The 18,746-nt window shown below is 42.5% G+C and overlaps 1 protein-coding gene and 1 long non-coding RNA gene across 2 annotated transcripts; one reads left to right on the top strand and one right to left on the bottom strand.

The window, feature by feature from the left end:
- Positions 1 to 2,779: 2,779 nt before the first annotated feature.
- LOC113145397 (uncharacterized) lies at positions 2,780 to 11,722 on the bottom strand. The gene is made up of 3 exons (XR_003297237.1): positions 11,087 to 11,722; positions 10,535 to 10,620; positions 2,780 to 3,474 (listed from the first exon to the last, which is right to left on the bottom strand). It is a non-coding gene; the product is annotated as an uncharacterized LOC113145397 (long non-coding RNA).
- A 2,763-nt stretch (positions 11,723 to 14,485) lies between these two features.
- Positions 14,486 to 18,293, top strand: mafba (MAF bZIP transcription factor Ba). Its single transcript, XM_026332077.2, has one exon. It carries the CDS (start codon positions 14,946 to 14,948, stop codon positions 16,170 to 16,172), a length of 1,227 nt encoding a protein of 408 aa, XP_026187862.1. The 5' UTR covers positions 14,486 to 14,945; the 3' UTR covers positions 16,173 to 18,293.
- Positions 18,294 to 18,746: the final 453 nt, after the last annotated feature.

The raw sequence follows: 18,746 nt of genomic DNA, 5'->3' as shown, positions 1-18,746 counted from the left end.
AACAATCAAAATAATGCAAATAATTATTAGCTGCAGCTCAGTATGGCACTTCACTCTTATTAAACACAATGTAGTGAAGAAAATCGTAAAAGAAACATGTACAATGAATGCACACCAACATGAATAACAAACACACTGTACCTTGAGGCAATCCAATTGTGGTTGTTGGTATAAGAAGCCAAAACCCAAAGTGAATCCATGTTTTTTAATTCCAGTCTGAGAAAGACAGGGGACACATCAAGGTCTAAAGATTATTGGTTAGGTACTGAGGACCAAACCATGGGTTATGCACGTTATTAGAAGAAAGACGATAACCCCAGAAGTGAATTTGTGATAGGGACTGTGGTAATAATTGCCGCCTGGCTGACCTGAGAGTGCAGCTATGTCACCTGTGATCAGTGTTGTTACAGTTCATTGCCGGGTAGTCCTTTCACTTCCTATTAGGTTCCTCACACTGAGAGTCAGTGTTCAGAGGCAAGGGCCATAAGTCCTCTGACAGCGACCTTGAACATATGTGTGTGTGCGTATTTGAGCGTGTGTGCATTCATCCATGTGCAACAACTACCAGCATCTCCATTTGTGTGTGCTTGTGTGTTTGTGTGTGTGATATCTTTTCCTCTCCCCTCCTTGTCAAGGCCGTTGGTGATCAGTGGAGGTTAAAAGTTACAAATCACCCCTCCTCCCCCACCTCGTCCCCTTTCTCCCCTCCCCACCTGTCTTGATGCTAGCCCAGAGGAAGGCCTCCAGGGGCCTGGGTCTCATTCATATTTGGGGCTATGTCTCCTGTTGAGGGTCTGCAGGGGATCAGAGGCAGCGGAGGGCAATTACTCCTCTGCTTTAATTGGCATTATCATTTTAGCAGGCTGACAAAGATGGATCACCTGGCAGGACCGTGCTACGATTGGTACAGGAACCGAGGAGAAGAGGCGGGAGGAGAGGGGAGGAGAGGGGAGGAGAAGGAGAAGGTGTTGACCTGGTGGGCACGATGAGAGAGAGGATAAGGGGAGTGGAAAATGTAGGTGGAAGAGAATAGCACAAGATGAAGGGCAGACACAAGGAAATAAATCTGCGCTGAACAACTTGAACAAATAACCCCCATTACACAAGAAAGGTGTGTGGAGGAATTGTGTGGGCCAGTACTCTCTGGGTGTGTGAGGAGGTGCTAGCCCTCATAAATGTGTGTGTATGGCTGATGTATGCCAGTGTGTGTGCAGGGGGAAAGGACAGGGGAGGGGAGAGGAGGTGTATTAGTGTAACCCAGTGTGAAGCCTGGTGAGGGCCTAACGAGCAGCATAGCATTGGCTCCATAACTCAGTCCTGTAAAGCTGTCAGTGGAATTAAGAGGCACCCATTATAGGTGCCCATACAAGTGCCTCAATGCAAAATACCAGTCCTTTCCCTGGGGCCGGCGATGGCAGATAATTTTAGCTACTTAGTGAATCATCTTCAAAGCTGGAGCTGAGCTTTTTCAGCTCTGTGGTTGCAGCTTCGACAGGAAGGACACATACTTACACTATGTCCTGTTCAGCAACTTCATTTGTGTTTTTTGAGATCGAGATAGCTTCCTCTTCTTCGCTCCTTTTGTCACAGACTACCCTAAGATTTCCAAAAAACCCCAGAGGTTGAACCAGAAAACACACCACAAAAACATTGATGGATCGATGGAAAATTATTATGAAGCTGTCCAACCTGAATTATTGTTCTGTCTGTTGATAATCCCTTATTTGTCTCTTCCTGGCATCCAACAAAATCTGCCAGTCTGACTAGAAAAGCGAGGGACGACTGATGGAAGATGATGAAGTGGATGGAAGTAGGGGATGTGGGGCCTTTGCTTCTGCACTCTTTTGGGGAAAGAACATACTTGAAGGGAATGCTGTACTCGCTCCCTCTCTCTCTCTCTCTCTCTCTCCCCTCTCCCTGATATGAAAAATGAAAACTATAAGGAAGACAATAATAAAAATAGCAGTATGAGTGGACAGGCCGGAGCAGTCCATTACTCACAGCTGCTTTGGGCTGCGTGGTAAAAATGTGCTGTTCACTGCAAAAGCATGCATCACCGCTAGCCCAAAACAAATGGGCTGTCTCCAACGTATTTACCTCCAATTGTTCAAGCATTTGTTGGGAGAGCTACGGCCTGTCCAGACAACTAAGGTCTGTCCATCTGAGGGACATGAGAGTGGATTATTGGAAGGCATGCAAGAGACGCTGGCTGAATTGGATGACAACAACACAGGAAATGAAGGATTGAGATGAGGGAAACACATCAAACAAGGGAAGATCTAAATCTGTGAGAAACTAAAATGTTAAGATTGAAAATGAGAGAGGAGCTCATCACACCTGGAAAACATGCCAAGCTCATTAGATTACTATTAGAAAATTAATCTACAACAATTTAAAAAAATCTTTGACATTTACCAAGAAAAATACCACAAACCATTTACTATTACACCTTCTTAAATGTAATCATTTGTTGCTTTTAACACTTTAAACATCAGACTGAACATTTTGAACTGTCACTGAAGACTAAAGACACTAAAGGAGGAGACAGAAGGAGAGAATACCTGAATGTTGAATGCTATTGAGTTAGAGAGTGACAGAAGGTACCCACAGCTGGATAAACCTTAAGCCTTAAATGCAGCTTTAAAGCAGCATTTGGTATTAAAATCAGACTTGTAAAACATATTGTATAAAATAAAAGTTAAAGGTTTATGGGAGGGAATTTAGCAAATAAGGTGGCATGAACATGTTTGTCAAAAGAATTAAGACATTACTTTCTATATACTTGTATAAAAATAAAGTTTATTGGCCTGGAAAGACAATCAAATCCTCCTTTAAGTTATTTTTGTTTGTGTTAGTGTGTGCTACAGAAGAGTGTCATTCACATGATTAGAGAGCTTTTTGTTTTCTCTCTGAAGTCACTGATGCTATTGCAGAGGGAGGTGAGGCGAAAAGGGAGTTTTGTGGATAAACATAGGAGAGGAGACAGAAGGACTGAGGGAGTGAGATTCACATGAACTACAAATTTGAGCTGGAGAGTGTCCCTGGGAGGCTGTGACTAAAGACCTTCAATGGTATGTAATAATTTAATTTGGCTGGATGTTTTAGGCACTTATCTTTCTATTCTTGATCATTTCGGATTTAAAGGGCCTATCAGAACAATACTGCACCCCTGCGGCACTCGGGGCAGGGATCTGAGCTGGCTTCATACTACAGCTTTACAGCTCAACATCTCCCATATCCTGGTGTGATACAGCTGTGCTTAATGACAGAGCCCCACTCTAAACGGCCCTCCTGATTAAGATGGCTCTCCACATCGCCCCTGTTTATCTCCAGTGCGGTCGTTAGCCGGGATGGGCCCGCTAATGATGAGTAGTTTACAATATGGCACTCTGGCATAATCGGCTTCCTGTCATCATCTTGTGACAGAGAGGAACCCGCCCAGCTCCAGCCTGTAGCTCTTTACCCGCCGTCCATCTGAAAGACAGCAGATTTAAAGAGCATCACATTGATAAACAGGAACAAGTAAACATGTTTTCAGTTATGATGATCTGTCCGTAAGTATGTCACACATCCCCTAATGATGAGTACATCAAACAATATGCTGGAGGCAACATGGTAAGCAGCGACAAGCACCTTTATTCTCTCCATCACATTACAGGCAAATTTGCGATTGAGATATATGTAACAACTGCATTATTATTACTCCCCCAACATCAGTGCTGACTGCTGAGAGTTTGATGTGGGTGTATGTGTGTGTGTGTGTGTTTGTTAAGAGGTACCCGATATAAAATGTACAAAATGTAATAAAACGAATAAAGCTAAAAGGAGTAATGAAAAGGGAATTGGGGAGCATGGAGGCACAGATGACAGAAAAAGTGAGAAGCAGAGAGGGAGAGAGAGCGGAAGAAAGAGCGAGCTGGTTATTTAATTTATGTGGGGAGTGGGAGAGAGTGGCAGTGATACATGGGTTTGTTAGTCAATTGATAAAGGAGAGGAAATTTCTAAAAAACATTCATCACTGAGAGATATGGCCACCATACATCACCTATTTGCAAACAACGAGGGCTAATATTTATCCCTGGGAGGGACAGAATGACCCTCTCTCTCCCTCTCTCTCTCCCTCTCTCTCACACACACACACACACACACACACACACACACACACACACACGACTCACCATGACCTAATTAAGCCAAGAGAATAGACCTTAATTGGAAAAAAAGTGAATTCAAAAGAAAACAACACTGCATCTCATCCTGTGACCTTAAAATTATATACCTTTATGTTGTTGCTGTAATTTTTTGTAATTTATTTTAAAAAAATTTTAAAGTACAAATAAATATTGTCCAAATTATGAGCTTTTAGTCTGGCGGTGCTTGTAGTAATATAGGAGAAGAGGCCAAGATAAGGACCATGAAGAAGAATCTGGTGGGTCTATGTAGTGAATGTACTTACTATAGCCTGAATGTCAGGAAAAGACAGTGGGAGAAACTGTGTGTCTATGCATGTACGTGAATGCACATAAACCCTTATGCTAACACACACACATATTTTCTCCCTGTAATGTATTAGATGTTGAATCCGTCTGATACATTGCTGCAGGCACACTCTTTCATCTTTCCCTCTTTCCTCATTCAGTCGACTTTGTGTGGGGAGACTTTTAAATTGTCAAGGCTGAAATTTAATTATTTAATCCCTCATGATCGATCATTAGTTAAAACGCCGATCCACAAACCCTACAAACACCCCCACACCCTCCCACACACACACACACACAAACACGCACACACACACGCACACACAACCCTTCATTGCCACCACAACATACCACCCATTAAGACATAGACAGCATTTTAAGAATGAGAGGGCTCATGTTTCATTCACAAAAAACAAAAACAACAACAAAAAAAACCTCTTTCCAATCCAACTCACTAGCAGTTTCCATTTAATTCAACAAACAAACAAATAAATAAATGTGCAAATAAATATGGCAGCTCTGTGGAATGGGTTTATGTGTGGACGTGTGTGTGCTGGGGTGTGTTCGGGATGTATTGGGGGCGTCTTTGTTGCGACTCATAGTCCAGATGGATGACTTGTACAGGGGAGTGTATTTATTTTGCGGCCAGGCGACATCAGGAGATTTGTTATTCCCAGGCGTTGCCGAGTTTTTCACATTGCTCCACATCCCTGGGACCATATTTCATCCCCACACCCCCAATCCCCAAACAGATTTATTTACAGGCTCTCTTCCTGTACATATACACCCCCTTCCAACACATGCATACATACTGCTACAGACACATATACTGATGCATATATGCTATAAACAGCAGACATGTTCAAGCACAGAGGACCGCAAACACACCTTACCATAAATACACACACACACACACGCACACACATTTCTTTGTCTCTGTGCTACAGTACTGTGCTACAGGACTGTACTTATAGAATAGGATATTCAACAAAATTGCCATTTTACCATTCTGCTTAGGCCCCCAGTCTCCTTATGATGGGGCTATAATTGCTCTCATATATTCCACAAAGCAAGTCATCCTCCTCAGCCTGGAAGGAAAGAAAATAAGCACCAAAATAAGGGTGCAACAAAGAAAAATTCCCTATAAATACCAAATGATTATTATAAATGTGCCAGAAACTTCAATTCTACATTAATAAATTCAGGTATATCACAGTTTCTCTGAATGTCTTGCCTTAACTAACAGTGGTCCCTGCTGTGCTTATTATCTCGTGCACAGAACCAGAGCTGTGTATTCGGCCCTCATTTTTTACAGTACAGTTGAATTTCAGGGTTGGAGTGAATGACTAAGACCTATTCTGATGTACATGTTTTAAGATCGTTCGGAAGAGTCCGGAATCTATCCTTTAAGAGACTTAAAGTGGTTTTATAAACACATGGTGTACTTTAGCAAACACCTTCTTTTCATTCGTATTTTGGTCTTGCAAAACAAATAGCTGTCGGGGGGGCGGACAGTTTTCCTAGAAAGAAGCAGAAAAGAAGAGAAGACAGAGAGAGAGAGACAAAGAGATGGAAATGAAAGATTAAGAGAAATGATGAGAGAACAAGCAAAGAGGAAAGGCGCAAACAAAGTATATATATAAGGCCCAATTGAAAACCATCCCTCACTCCTCTTCTCCAAGAGGGAACCCAGAGCTTCAGTCTCTTAATAAAGGGGGTGGATGTGGTGGAAATGCCAGGCACTCTGCTTAGAAATGAATAACCCGGGGATGTGTGTATGTGTGTGTGTGTGTGTGTGTGTGTGTGTGAGTGTGCGCCTGTGTAGGAAGGAGGAGGATGTTAGGGGTTCCTCAGCCCTGGGTCTCTCCCTATCTGTGTGAGTAATGATTCAGACTGCCAGTGTGGTGGTGTCGCCCCATCTATAACCATTTACACACAGCCGCACATGCAAGCAAACACACACACACACACACACGCATGCATGCACGCACGCACGCACACACACACACACACACACACACACACACACAGCAGATTAATCAGACAGGAAACTGGGCAGGTGGATGGACATGGCAGCAGGCTGGGTTCATCCATTCAGTCCTAAAACAGATGTACTGTAAACACACAAGGAGAGTTTTACGTGCTGACCAACCAGAAGCTTCAGTGACAGCTTCACTAAGAGTGAGAGAATATTATATTTCCATCTATACACACATGCACTATGTGCAGATGGTTTCTTTCATTGCTCACCATACCCTCACCACAGACTAATCTTACAGACGCACATGTCCTGTAACTACCAGTAACGTTAACAACAAAGTAGACAATTAATTATGTATTTAAGCTGTAGTACAGATGGCTGAAGTTGTCGTTTAAAGATGCTATAAGTTTTACTTTTATGACAGAAACCTATCAAGTGACAATGTGAAAGGATCTCTCACAGTGATGATACTGTAGTAATACAGAGAAACACTGCCTGAATCTGCAGTAGGTGCTCTTTACCAAACAGCACAGAAACCGTTAGGAATCAACTGGTAAAGACACTGGAGCATTTAGCAGCTAAAGCGTCTGATATTTAAATATTTTCTAAAAGTTGGTTGCAACCAGAATTAAAGGTAAAAGGGGAGTAAATATTGGACTTTAAGCCACTAGGTTTCATAAATGAATGGCTGCTTGCTGACAGGTTTGCCATATTTAGTTGTAAGGTGATGATATATTAGTGTTATGCTCACAAATTGTTTCCACCACCCTCAGCTGGCCAAAAACACCAGCTATTGCAGGTTTAACATTCAGGCCAGTGTCTTGGCTGTAATTAAGGTTAAATAGCATCTCAAAACATCACTTTGTCACTTTTATGTCTATCTCAAAACACTACTCATATTCCCATATCCCTCATATTCCCATTGGAAGATTATTAGCTGATAAAGTTATACCTCTTGTCCATGTTGTCCAAAAAGACATGTGACAGGAGACAATATCCACTGTCCTGTTCTTCTATAAAACTGTGCTCTCCAAAGTTACTATAGTACAAAACTTCTTCCTTATTCTGCAGTGTTCATGCAATTAAGGGACAATAAAGCAAAGGGATGTTTGTACTGAAACAGTAGTAACATTGAATGATTCACACTCAGTGTTTATCTCAAACTGATGCAGTCTATCATACATTATCATTTAGCAATTACACCAACCGAAGGTTTTTGAATGTACATACAGTAAGAGGAATATTTACTTAAAAGGTTACACCAGATGCTTTTAACTTCATGTGTTAATGCATCACCTGTAATTCATCACGCAGCTCTTTCGTTTGAAGAAGAGCTGCTAAAGAAGAAATGAAGAAAAAAATCGGTATTTGCAGAGTATAAACTAATAAATGTGTCAGCGTGAACCATGATCCTGCAAGAAAAAAATATCAGCCAGTAAATAAAACAACCATTACATTAGATGATGTAAGTGAACATGATTCCTTCATAAACAGTGCTTGTCCTGTGGGTTTAGAGTAGGTCGGGGTGTGGTCCAGTGGTCAGGGAAATGGCCGGATGACCTGAACTGTGCTGAGTCATGTCCCAGGTGAGGGATAGAGCTGCCTTCACTGGGCTCCGGGACGTGCACTTAACCTGCAGTAATTACTGGAAACAACACTAAGAACATGGCAATGTGGAAGTCATAGAAGTGCCGTGAAGATTTGAAATTACAGTGTCTTTTGAGGCACACTGCAAGGAAGTGATGTGGATGCTTCAGCTGGTTCCTTAAAATCCTTTGGATTTGTGAGATAAATGTTCAACACTCAAAATCATGCCACAACTGAAAGAACATATTTTACAACTGAAATTTATATCCTTTGTATCCTGAAGTCTGTGCATCACAGACAACTGTTAAATAAATATTAGACAGTCACTAGTGTGATCACACTTGTACGGATGCAGACCTTACAAACTGACGACACGAATGGTCAGCACTGATTGGGTTAGCAGTGAAAGAGGGGAGGAGAAGAATAATGCGGAGAGCAAAAACACGAGAAATCACAAGGTAGACTGGGAATAGCAGAAGAAATAGGTTGAAGAAAGAACAGGACAGAATGAGTGGAGAAAAGAGGAAAAGCGGCAAAGAGAAAGCATGAGAGAAGGACCCTGCGAGTGAGACCCAAACGGCTGCTAAAAATCATTAATCTTGTGGGGATCTGTGTCAGCGAACGGCGGCAACACAAAGAGCTCTCGGAGCAGCAAGGAGAGCAGCTCAGTGACCCGGACCCAATTGGCTGAGAAAGGCCCACCAGGCTTTAATAGACTTTTGCTGATCCGACACTTGTTTGCTGGGAGCCACAAAGAGGCGATTGCAGAGGCTGACAGGGGCCTGCAGGCCCGGGGCTCCCCTCCTGGCCCATGATAAATGACCCAGGGTGGGCAGGGCCAGGGCCAGAGGAGAGGGGTGAGAGAGCTGAGAGGCAAGAAGGTCACCCAGCAACGGAGGGTGGACAGAGGAAGAAAAAGGGGACATAAAGAAGTGGAGAGTAGAGATGTTTGATAAAACTGACAGATCCATGCTGAATGACAAACAAGTCCAGAGATTATGACATGCAGGGAAAATGGTGAGTAGGAGCATCCTGACCATCCTGAGTAAAGAAGAAACACACAAGGAGGAAAAAACTGAGGAGGTGAAAGGAGGAAAAGGAGGGGTAAGAAGGGAGTGAACAATGAAAGCGGAGAGGAGAGGAAAGGAGTCTGAGACCGCCAAAGACTGAAACACCGGTTCACCTCTTAACCATAAAAATGCCTGATGCAACATCCACCCACCTCCTCCAGATCAATCATGCCCACACACTCAGGCTGCCATAAAACTGACCTGCAGGCTGCTAATTCACATGGGCAGGTTTTTAATTGTGATCACAAATGGACGGTCAGAATGACCTGAAACTGAACATAAATATTTTTACTTTACACACTGAACGGGAAAATAAAACTTCTATTCAGATATTACACAGAGCCATTTGAGGATGTTTAAAACTCTTTGTTTACTCTTATCTTAGTAACACATTGGCACTATGAATCTACTGTGTGGATAGCAAATAATAATAATAAATGTCACACAGTATTTCACAGACAAAACTGATTTTGGGCAAAATTTAAAAAAGGATTGTATGTCAATTCTATGGACAACATGAAATGTATGCCAATATATAATATAATATAATATAATATAATATAATATATGTATGCCAGGTGCTATTCATGAATCAACACTGATAATTATACATTGAACACATGGTAAACATTTAGTTAGGATGTGTTTCTTTAGAAATACATTATCCAGTTGTTGGTTAGAAAATATCCAGGCAAATTGTGATTATGACCCGAGTGTATGAGCTTTAATTATGTTATGTCTGCACTTGGATATTTGGTTGAGAAAAAGCCTCAGTTCATGATAAGACCCAGTGTTCTGCATAAACCTTAACAAAGAGCCAGCTGGATGGAAGCCAAACTATTGTACATAGCATTGCAATTTACATTAATGAAATGACCACAGCAAAAGGCAGATTTATTGTTCTTTACTTCTAGGATTAAGCCAGTACAGTGTGAACTGACATTTATTTGTTGTTATATTTACAACATGTCAATCAGAGACATCTAATCTCAGAAAAGGCCTACAATTATAGCTTGGCCTCCCCATCGTATTTTTATGTCCTTTCTGCCTCACTGTCATTTCAAAATCACTAAACAACTTCAGTTCTTCAGTTGGAGCAGTCTGCATGGAGTTAGTGCCAAAACAACTCTGCATGTCACTGATGATACACATCAAACCATTAGCAATGAGTAAACGCGCCACCAGAGGCGCCCTGTCACAAGAAATAAGCCCTAATTTGCTCTGCAAACACAACTACCTTCTTAGCGAGTAAATGGTGTGAGTGTTAGTGCTGTGGTAAAACTGGTGCAGGACTGTGAGTGTAGTAGGGAGGCTGCAGGTGCACGAGGACGACAGCATGCTGAGTGGATTTTTGGAAACATCTGATTTTCACTGTTAAATCGTTTCATATGAATGTAATTGCCAGAATTTGCACTTACCCCACCTCATGATGTTTTCCTGAAACACTCCTCGGTCAGTGGTCCCTGATGGGGGATGTTAGCTTTCTTCAGAGCCTGGCCTCTGCCTGTTTACAGACGACACGTCTTAATAATACATGTTTTCACAGAGATAATCGATCAGTCTGGAGTAAACAAGAATGCCTGAGTAACTGCTGCACGTTGTGAATCGATGATGTTATATTAAAGGGTCACCGTATGAATAATCAAATTGAGACAAGAATAAAACCTTAAACATGTCTGTTCAGTCATATTCCTAATGCTGTCATTATTTTCATTATAAGCCAAAAAAAAAGTCCTTTCATGCAAACGCGTTTGCCCACAGTGATTCAGGGACATGTTGATTACATGCATCTCAAATACGTTGTAGCTGAAATTTCAGTGCAGAACTGAGCGTGAATAATGGAAGCGAACAAGAAAATCTCTTTCGACAGATTCCCGCGATTCCATTCTAAGAAAAGGCACAAAAAACCAGCTAGAAGAGAAACCATTTGACAGCTGTGCAGTGTAATGAGACGTAGGAATTGACTTTACATTTAGACTATAAGTTCTCCAAGTGACAAACCTACTCCTGATAGGTTTTAAAGCGAAAGCAGTTGCGGGTAAAACTTTTTCTGAGGTTGAAGCCGGAGCTGCACAAGCTCTGTGCGTCTCTTCTCTCCCTCCTGCGTCAAAGCTCGTAAAAGCAGCACTTCCGAAAGCCCCGTCTCTCCATCTCCATCCCTCAATCTCTCTGTCATGGGCCTTCAAACTCGGATACCCTACGATTTGTTCTGCAGCATTTCCAGGAAATGGTCGGGGGGACCATTAGAGTTAATCATTGCGCACGCCAAACGGCCAAAGACGACCAAATAAAACTACTAGTTCACCTCAGAGTGAGAAAGAAAGAGTGATTCTGACTCTGAAAGAAAAAAGTATTCCTTATAGTCACTGCTTCCTTCCAAACAGGCGCACTTTGAGTTCAGTCGGATCCAGGGGGTCTTGGCAGTGCACCCCGGCCTCCGGACACCGTGGTGCACATGAATGAATAGGTCCTGGAGCAGAACAGAAATCCATATTTGTGAAGGGAATCTTGTCTCGTCCTATAGACCATGGGCCTCCTGTGTGAAACCAGCGGGCCTGTTGCAGGTGTGAGATGTGAGCTGTGGGAAGCTCTGCAGCCACTGCAGCCTCCATGCGTCAACTGTTAAATGTAACATTTTAAAGGTGATTTTATTTCTGTTATTCATTCTTAAAATCCGTAGGATGGGACTCTCATTAGGGGCGAATAAGCAAGCATCGACACTTTTTTTCGCTGTCCATAAGCACATGGATCACTTAATAGATCATTAACCACCGATATGCTGCTGACATGGACGCTTTTTTACATCTCGTCTCTCCATTACAGCCCGTTATTACTAAAGGGGGAGAGCCGCCGGCAGGCCTGCCTGGATCTATTAGTCGGTGGACTAGGGCTATATTAGACAGCATTACGACCTAATGGGGCTGCCGCCGGGTCGGCCTCGCTGGGAAGAGGTTGTAGAGCGGCTCGGGTCGGCACGACTCGTTCAGTGCGCTGTTGGAGCTGAGAATTAGAAGGAAAAAAGAGACGAAGACCGTAACTTGAACGCTACCTGCACGTTTTTGATCGTGCACAAGGGGGAAAAATGAGTGAATTATTAGTTGAGTGTATGAGTATGCGAGGATATCCCTGAGGCTGAAAAATAGTTGCGAGCTTCTAAATAGATGTAAGACAGATTCAGGATGAAAGACTATTATGTATCTATAAAAGCTAAATATCACATAAGGAATAAATCCAGTCCAAACTGCACTTCAGTCAGCCTCGCATCAAAAAATGTACAATTATTATAATGAACTTTTAGCTTAATAAATTGTAAGCGCTTAATGTCTCTGATAGATAAATAATAATGATAATAATAATAATAATAATAAATACTACTAATAATAATAATGTTACAAATACTAAAAAGATGTAAATAGTGGATAAATCATTCTGTTTTTCCTCTAAAGTTTTCAGATGTACAAAGGTGTCCCATAAAGCGTAAAAAATTCTTTGTAAAATGTTTTTTGGCAGTATTTCATTTTATTTTCATTTTGTAAATGAATGTATGTATTTTACTTCCATAGCTTCCATGCACAGCAGTTCTGGTTAGAATTCCAGCTAAGCCATATTAGGATAAGAGGATTTGGTGAGTACGGTTTATGATTTATGACTTGAGCTGTATTCGGAGTTCATCTATTGATATCCTGCCGCAGAACTCAGACTGATTAGAAATTTAAACTAAACAAATAAGCCCTTAATTATCGGATCTTATCTTTGGCTGCCTCCTCTCGCACCCAGCCTGATCAATAGGCTCTGGTCGCGGCTGTACTCAACCGTGGATATGAGGCTGAACCGAAATGATAATCCTATCGATCCTTCAAATTGACTCATTTACAAGCAGTTTCTTTCTGCGAGGAAACAAGACATTTGCTCAAATTACTTCTTTTTTGGGGTGATAATTAAAATACACATTAGATCAACTACACATCTGGAATCATCTGATCCTATTTTGGCCAAACTACCTGTTAGACACTGTCAGAAATACGATTAAAACATGTGACGCTGTGTGTTTATGGGACTCGGGTGATAGAGAATAATTGCTGTCAATCATAAATGCAGGATGTGACCTTTAAAACGAGCGATTAGCACCAAGATAAAAAAATGAAAAAGAAACCTTTTTCAAAGAAGAAGGTTCTCACCAGCCTCATCGGTTCATGTGTTGCCCGCGCAGGGGCAGCCTTGAGCCTGTTTTCTGATGAATCCCCTGTTGTGATGCTTCCCGGTGCAAAACTGACTGTCCGAGCCAAAAGGAGCCTGATGTGGGAATCTGGGAGTAATAACAAACTCTGAACAAAGTCAACTTTACTTTCACCAGAAGGAACTAACACTTAGCCCAAAATGATTATGACCCAGGGTTAGACAAACACACGCAGGAGTGTGTGGTAGTGTAAAATGATTTTAAAAATCCTTTCAGTTCAGCTCACCATCACTACTGAGGGTCACAAATGTAGGTTACTCCAAGAATTAGGATTTGAACGTCTCTCTGCTGTCGCTGAGTGTAAACTTCAAAATCTGACAGGAGGCCAAGTGTGTTTGTGACACACTCATTTGTCCTTCTGCAAATCAACATTCAGTTTTTCACTATTCTTAAATTGATAAACTGTGTTGCAATATCATTTTGCTGTCACTCCTGTTTGCAGGCGAAACACAGCCTTACTTATGATTGATCATCTTGTGAAATTTGATGTAAACTTACCGCAGCACAGCAACAAATATTAGGTATAAAAGAAAAACAAACTAACTTAATGAGTCGTTTAAATACTTCAGCATCGGTTTCTCTCCAAACCAAATCAATTTGTTTCACGCACTTTCATGATACATAACATCAAGATTAAAGATGAACATTAAATTTAAGGGAATGGCATCTCTCGTCCTTGTTCTTCTGTTTTCTGGAAAATGATGCTGAGTGCATTTGGAAACGACAGGAACAGAATGTTAGAATTTTCCACATGACCTAAAGAAACTGAGATTTAGTATTAAACGTTTTGTTAAATTCTTGTTTTTTAAGGGAGTGTTGCCCTATCAGGGAATTTTCATTGAGCCTACAGCAGTAAAGCCAGTCATAAGGGAAGACAAGGAGCAGTGCGACCCGCGCAGAGTGTCCATGAAGTGAAGGTATTTCTCTCCTCCTCGCTTCCACTTTCCTCCTACCTTCTGCTTTTAGGAGAGTCGGTCAGCTGACTGTCTGTAGCTGTCAAGACTGCATTGTGCGCTCTGCTCTCTGTTCTCCTCCCCCTTGTCTTTCTTTATTTCAGCGCTCCCATTGGAGAACTGAGCTCTACGGATCCTGCCTTTCGGCTCGACGTCACGGTGCGCTATAAGGATAAAGCGCAGACTGGCTCCAGCGCAGTCTGCTGGATACCAGAGAGTGGGAGAGAGTGAGAGAGGCGAGCCTTGAAATCTCTGCGGTGCAGAGCTGGAAAAGCTGCTTCTCAGCGAAAATCAGACGCCCTATTTACTCTGCTTTTATTATTTTCCTGGAGAAAAAGGGACTTACAACCAAGAAGTTGCAACGAGGACTGGTGCCCGTCTCAGCGAACAAACGTGGTATTACTTTTATTATTATTATTTATGTTTATTTTTTGAATACTCTTCTACTGGAGGGACTGAGGTTTTACTTTTGCACTGAGACGCATTGCTTACTACCTCCTGCCTGGTCTCTCTGCCAGATTATCCCAGCAGAAGTAGGCTATATGACGCAAACCGTGTGCAGAGCATTAGTCTGAAAGTTTTCCTCCACTACTTTTTTTTTTTTCGTTTTGCTTTTTTCCACCAATCACACGGTGTTTCATGCTACAGCAAGTCAGTGCACAGCGGTGGAGGAGTCAAAAGAACTATTGCATGAAACAAGAAAGGAGAGAAGAGACGCTGATTAATAAGTCAGTTTTTGCGACGCTCGCAAGTACCTTTGCATATTTGCAAAAGAGTCGCGACAGCAACATGAGTGCAGAGCTGAGCATGGGCCCGGAGCTACCCAGTAGCCCTCTGGCTCTGGAATATGTCAATGATTTTGACCTGATGAAGTTTGACGTGAAGAAGGAAGGCCTGGTCGGGCTGGAGCGCAACGGGGTGCGCCAGTGCAACCGTCTCCAACCCCAAGGCTCGGTGTCTTCTACCCCCATCAGTACACCCTGCAGCTCGGTGCCCTCTTCACCCAGCTTCAGCCCCACAGAGCAGAAAAACCACCTGGAGGAGCTGTATTGGATCCCAAACAACGGGTACCATCAGCAGATAGACCCGCAGACGCTAAGCCTGACCCCAGAGGACGCAGTGGAGGCCCTGATTGGAGCCACAGCCCATGGCCACCCTCCGCCTCCGCACGTCCAGCAGCAGCTGCAGCAGCAAGGCGCTTTCGAGGGCTACAGGGGCCCGCACCATCACCACAGCCACCACGGCCACGGTCAGCAGCATCATCATCCATATGCTGGGGGCATCACGCACCACGCCGAGGAACTGTCCGGGCACCCAGGCGGACACAACCACCCACATAGCCAGCACCACCATCACCACAGCCAGGACACCGACAGCCCGTCCCCGGTCTCCCCAGAGTCCCACCAGCCGCTCCATCATCACCGCCACCATCATCACCACCACCCGCACGGCCACCTGAGCCAGTCGGCGGCTCACCACAGCACCGGGGGCGGACTCAACGTGGAGGACCGTTTCTCCGACGAGCAGCTGGTGTCCATGTCGGTGAGAGAGCTCAACAGACACCTACGGGGCTTCACCAAGGACGAGGTCATCCGTCTCAAGCAGAAGAGGAGGACCCTGAAGAACCGGGGTTACGCGCAGTCCTGCCGGTTCAAGCGGGTGCAGCAGAAGCACGTGCTGGAAAACGAGAAGACGCAGCTAATGAACCAGGTGGAGCAGCTGAAGGCAGAGATCAGCCGGCTGGCGAGAGAGAGGGACGCCTACAAACTCAAGTGTGAGAAACTGACGGGGTCAGGGGCCAATAACGGGTTCCGCGAGGCTGGCTCAACCAGTGACAACCCTTCATCTCCAGAGTTTTTCATGTGAGTTGTCATAAGACTTTTCTTGTGAACCCCCTCACAACAAACTTTGCCCCCTCCACCCCCACCTTTCCTTTCTCCACAAATGACTGACTGGCTGATGAACAAACGATAATAATCCACACCTCCCATACTCCTTATGATTATACTAATAACGGTAACAATTATATCCATATTAGAAGAATAACCCATCAGATAGTATTCTCATATATAATCATCTCTCATCCATCCTCCACCCACGTGTCAGCTGAGATACAAAGAGCAAGGTAGAGTGTGTGATCAGTCGCAGCATCTTTGTAGATTAGTTGCTTGTAGTGAAGAGACTTTTTCTTCTTCAAAGAAGAGGATCGGCTGATGAACTTTTTTTTCTCCTTTGAGGCTACAGCTTTTAAATATTCTGTAAGTAGTGTGGGATGGCGTCGAGGCAGTTGTCTTGTAATTTTGTTCTCCGACATGATGACATTGTTATGAAACAACAAGTAGGCCTGGCCTCGCAACTGGCAACCCATTAAACTCCCATTCGACAAGTGGGCCCGTAATCTGAGAAAATCTCCAAACGCAAGACTCCACTTTATGCAAATTTAACTTCTGTCTGCTATCCCGTCATGGGGGGACATTTTATGCAACATCTCATTGATTTATTGCCTGCTTGGTTATATTCGAATATATATTGAAACAAAAAAATCTGCATTAAATATTAATCCTGCATGCTGGACATGTACGGTAATAATTTCTATTTTGTACCTTCATCTTCTCGTGTATATTAAGAGCATGTTGTTGATCTGCGCTTCTCCATAGTTTTGGGGGGTTAGAGAAATGCAGCGGGGACATAACAGCAGGACTGCCGGTGCAGTATCATACGGTGTGGGTTTCTTTGGGCTTGTAAATATTATGCAACCGCAAAACTGCACAACAAGATTGAGGAGGCTGGTTTAAACTTCTTTCTTTCTTTGTGTTGTGTTTTTATTTCATTTATTTTGTATGATTTTTTTTTTATCATTTGGGGAATGGATTGAGAGAGGAGTGCATTTTTTCAGTTGCATTTAAATACAACAAACTTTGTGTGTCAAGTGCACTTTTGGATAATGATTTTAAGTTTTCATTTTGAATTTTGTGCAGACCTCCCTCCAGGAAGACATACTATGATACTATACTCTAATATTATTCGAGGCAGGCCTAAGTGCAAAGTTTTAGAGTAATATTCGGATACATGTTGTTTGAGGCTGAAAACAAACATTAGTGGACCCAGACTGCACATATCAGACTATTGCGCACCACGACGTAGTTACAGGTTTTCTACTTACGGTTCAACACGTACAGAGTGGATTAGTGCTTTCTGTCTTTTTAAATCAACGTGGCTTTTGTGCCACCAATTCATAAAAGTGCAGTCTGCTTTTCTATTAACTCTCTAACAAACCACATCAAACGCCAACAAAACCTTATCCTCTCATTCAGACTGTAGCATTAGCATCACTGGGCCTAATAATAACGAGCTACATGTTTAATAATATTTAGCAAAGGTGCAAAACATACTTGTCAGGGGATTCATGTATAGTTAATACTTCGACAATGCAAGTGTTTTATGACAAAGTTTGACTATTAATGCTCTATGTTTTCCTGATTTTTTTTCTGCCGGTCAGTAAAAAAGGGGATTCAGGTTGTGCAAAGTCTCAAAATGAAAACAATATCTATGTTATGTAATAAGGTTTTGTCTGTTTTATTATTATTTGTTGATTCTGGTTCTGCTGGCCAGATGCATAGTTAAAGTTTTTATTTTAATGATTTAAATTAACAGACTGTCAGATCACATCGAATAAGCATGGTGCTTGCATTTGAAACTATTATTGAAAAGTCACGCATTTAACAATCTTTGGTTTGTTACTGATTCAACTGTGTTGAAATCGAACTGAAACTGCAGCAGCGGGTTGTTGTTATGTTTTCACCAATTTCATGTACTTTGCGATGATGGGGATCAATTTTCAATCCTGTTTATATAAATAATGGTTGAACACTTAAATTTGAACTGTTCCATTCAGGCTGGTTTCTGTTTTGTCTTATTTTTTGTTGTTTTTGGAAGAAATTGTTTCCTATTTTGCTTATTAAAGTCATTGAAATGGCAATAATTACCTCTCAGACTTTTTCTTCTCCCGCCATAGGAAAGATCTGTGATACGATGACAAAACCAGACGCAGAGTGAGTCATACTAACATTACAGTAATTAATAATCCCACACACTGCAGAGAGAACACACTCACTCACTTAAAACTAAAAGGAAAAGTTTGTTGATTGTAGCCAAGGTACTCAAACACGCAGGAAAAATGATTCTGTCTAGTAAAAACCAATTCGCACCGACCTCTAAACTGTTTACATTTCATTTGTCCTTGGCTTTTCTTTAATGTTCAGACCTAAGAACGATATGGAAACGTTGGATCACAGCCTGTTGGCCTACAGTGATTAGATCACCGAGTCCAGCCGTTTATGTTGCGCTGCAGGGAGATTCCTGTACATGCTGCTGGCCTTTGCTGGCATGCTGACTTCTGCAGAAACCCCGCCGTCACAGGAGCGCACGGTAAAAGGAGAT

The sequence above is a fragment of the Mastacembelus armatus genome, chromosome 7 (assembly GCF_900324485.2).
Source record: "Mastacembelus armatus chromosome 7, fMasArm1.2, whole genome shotgun sequence".
Lineage (NCBI taxonomy): Eukaryota > Metazoa > Chordata > Actinopteri > Synbranchiformes > Mastacembelidae > Mastacembelus > Mastacembelus armatus.
This window is presented reverse-complemented; position numbering and strand designations above follow the sequence as displayed.

Coding starts and splice junctions, on each gene's coding strand:
- mafba (XM_026332077.2), top strand. CDS start 14,946: ATGCTACAGCAAGTCAGTGCACAGCGGTGGAGGAGTCAAAAGAACTAT.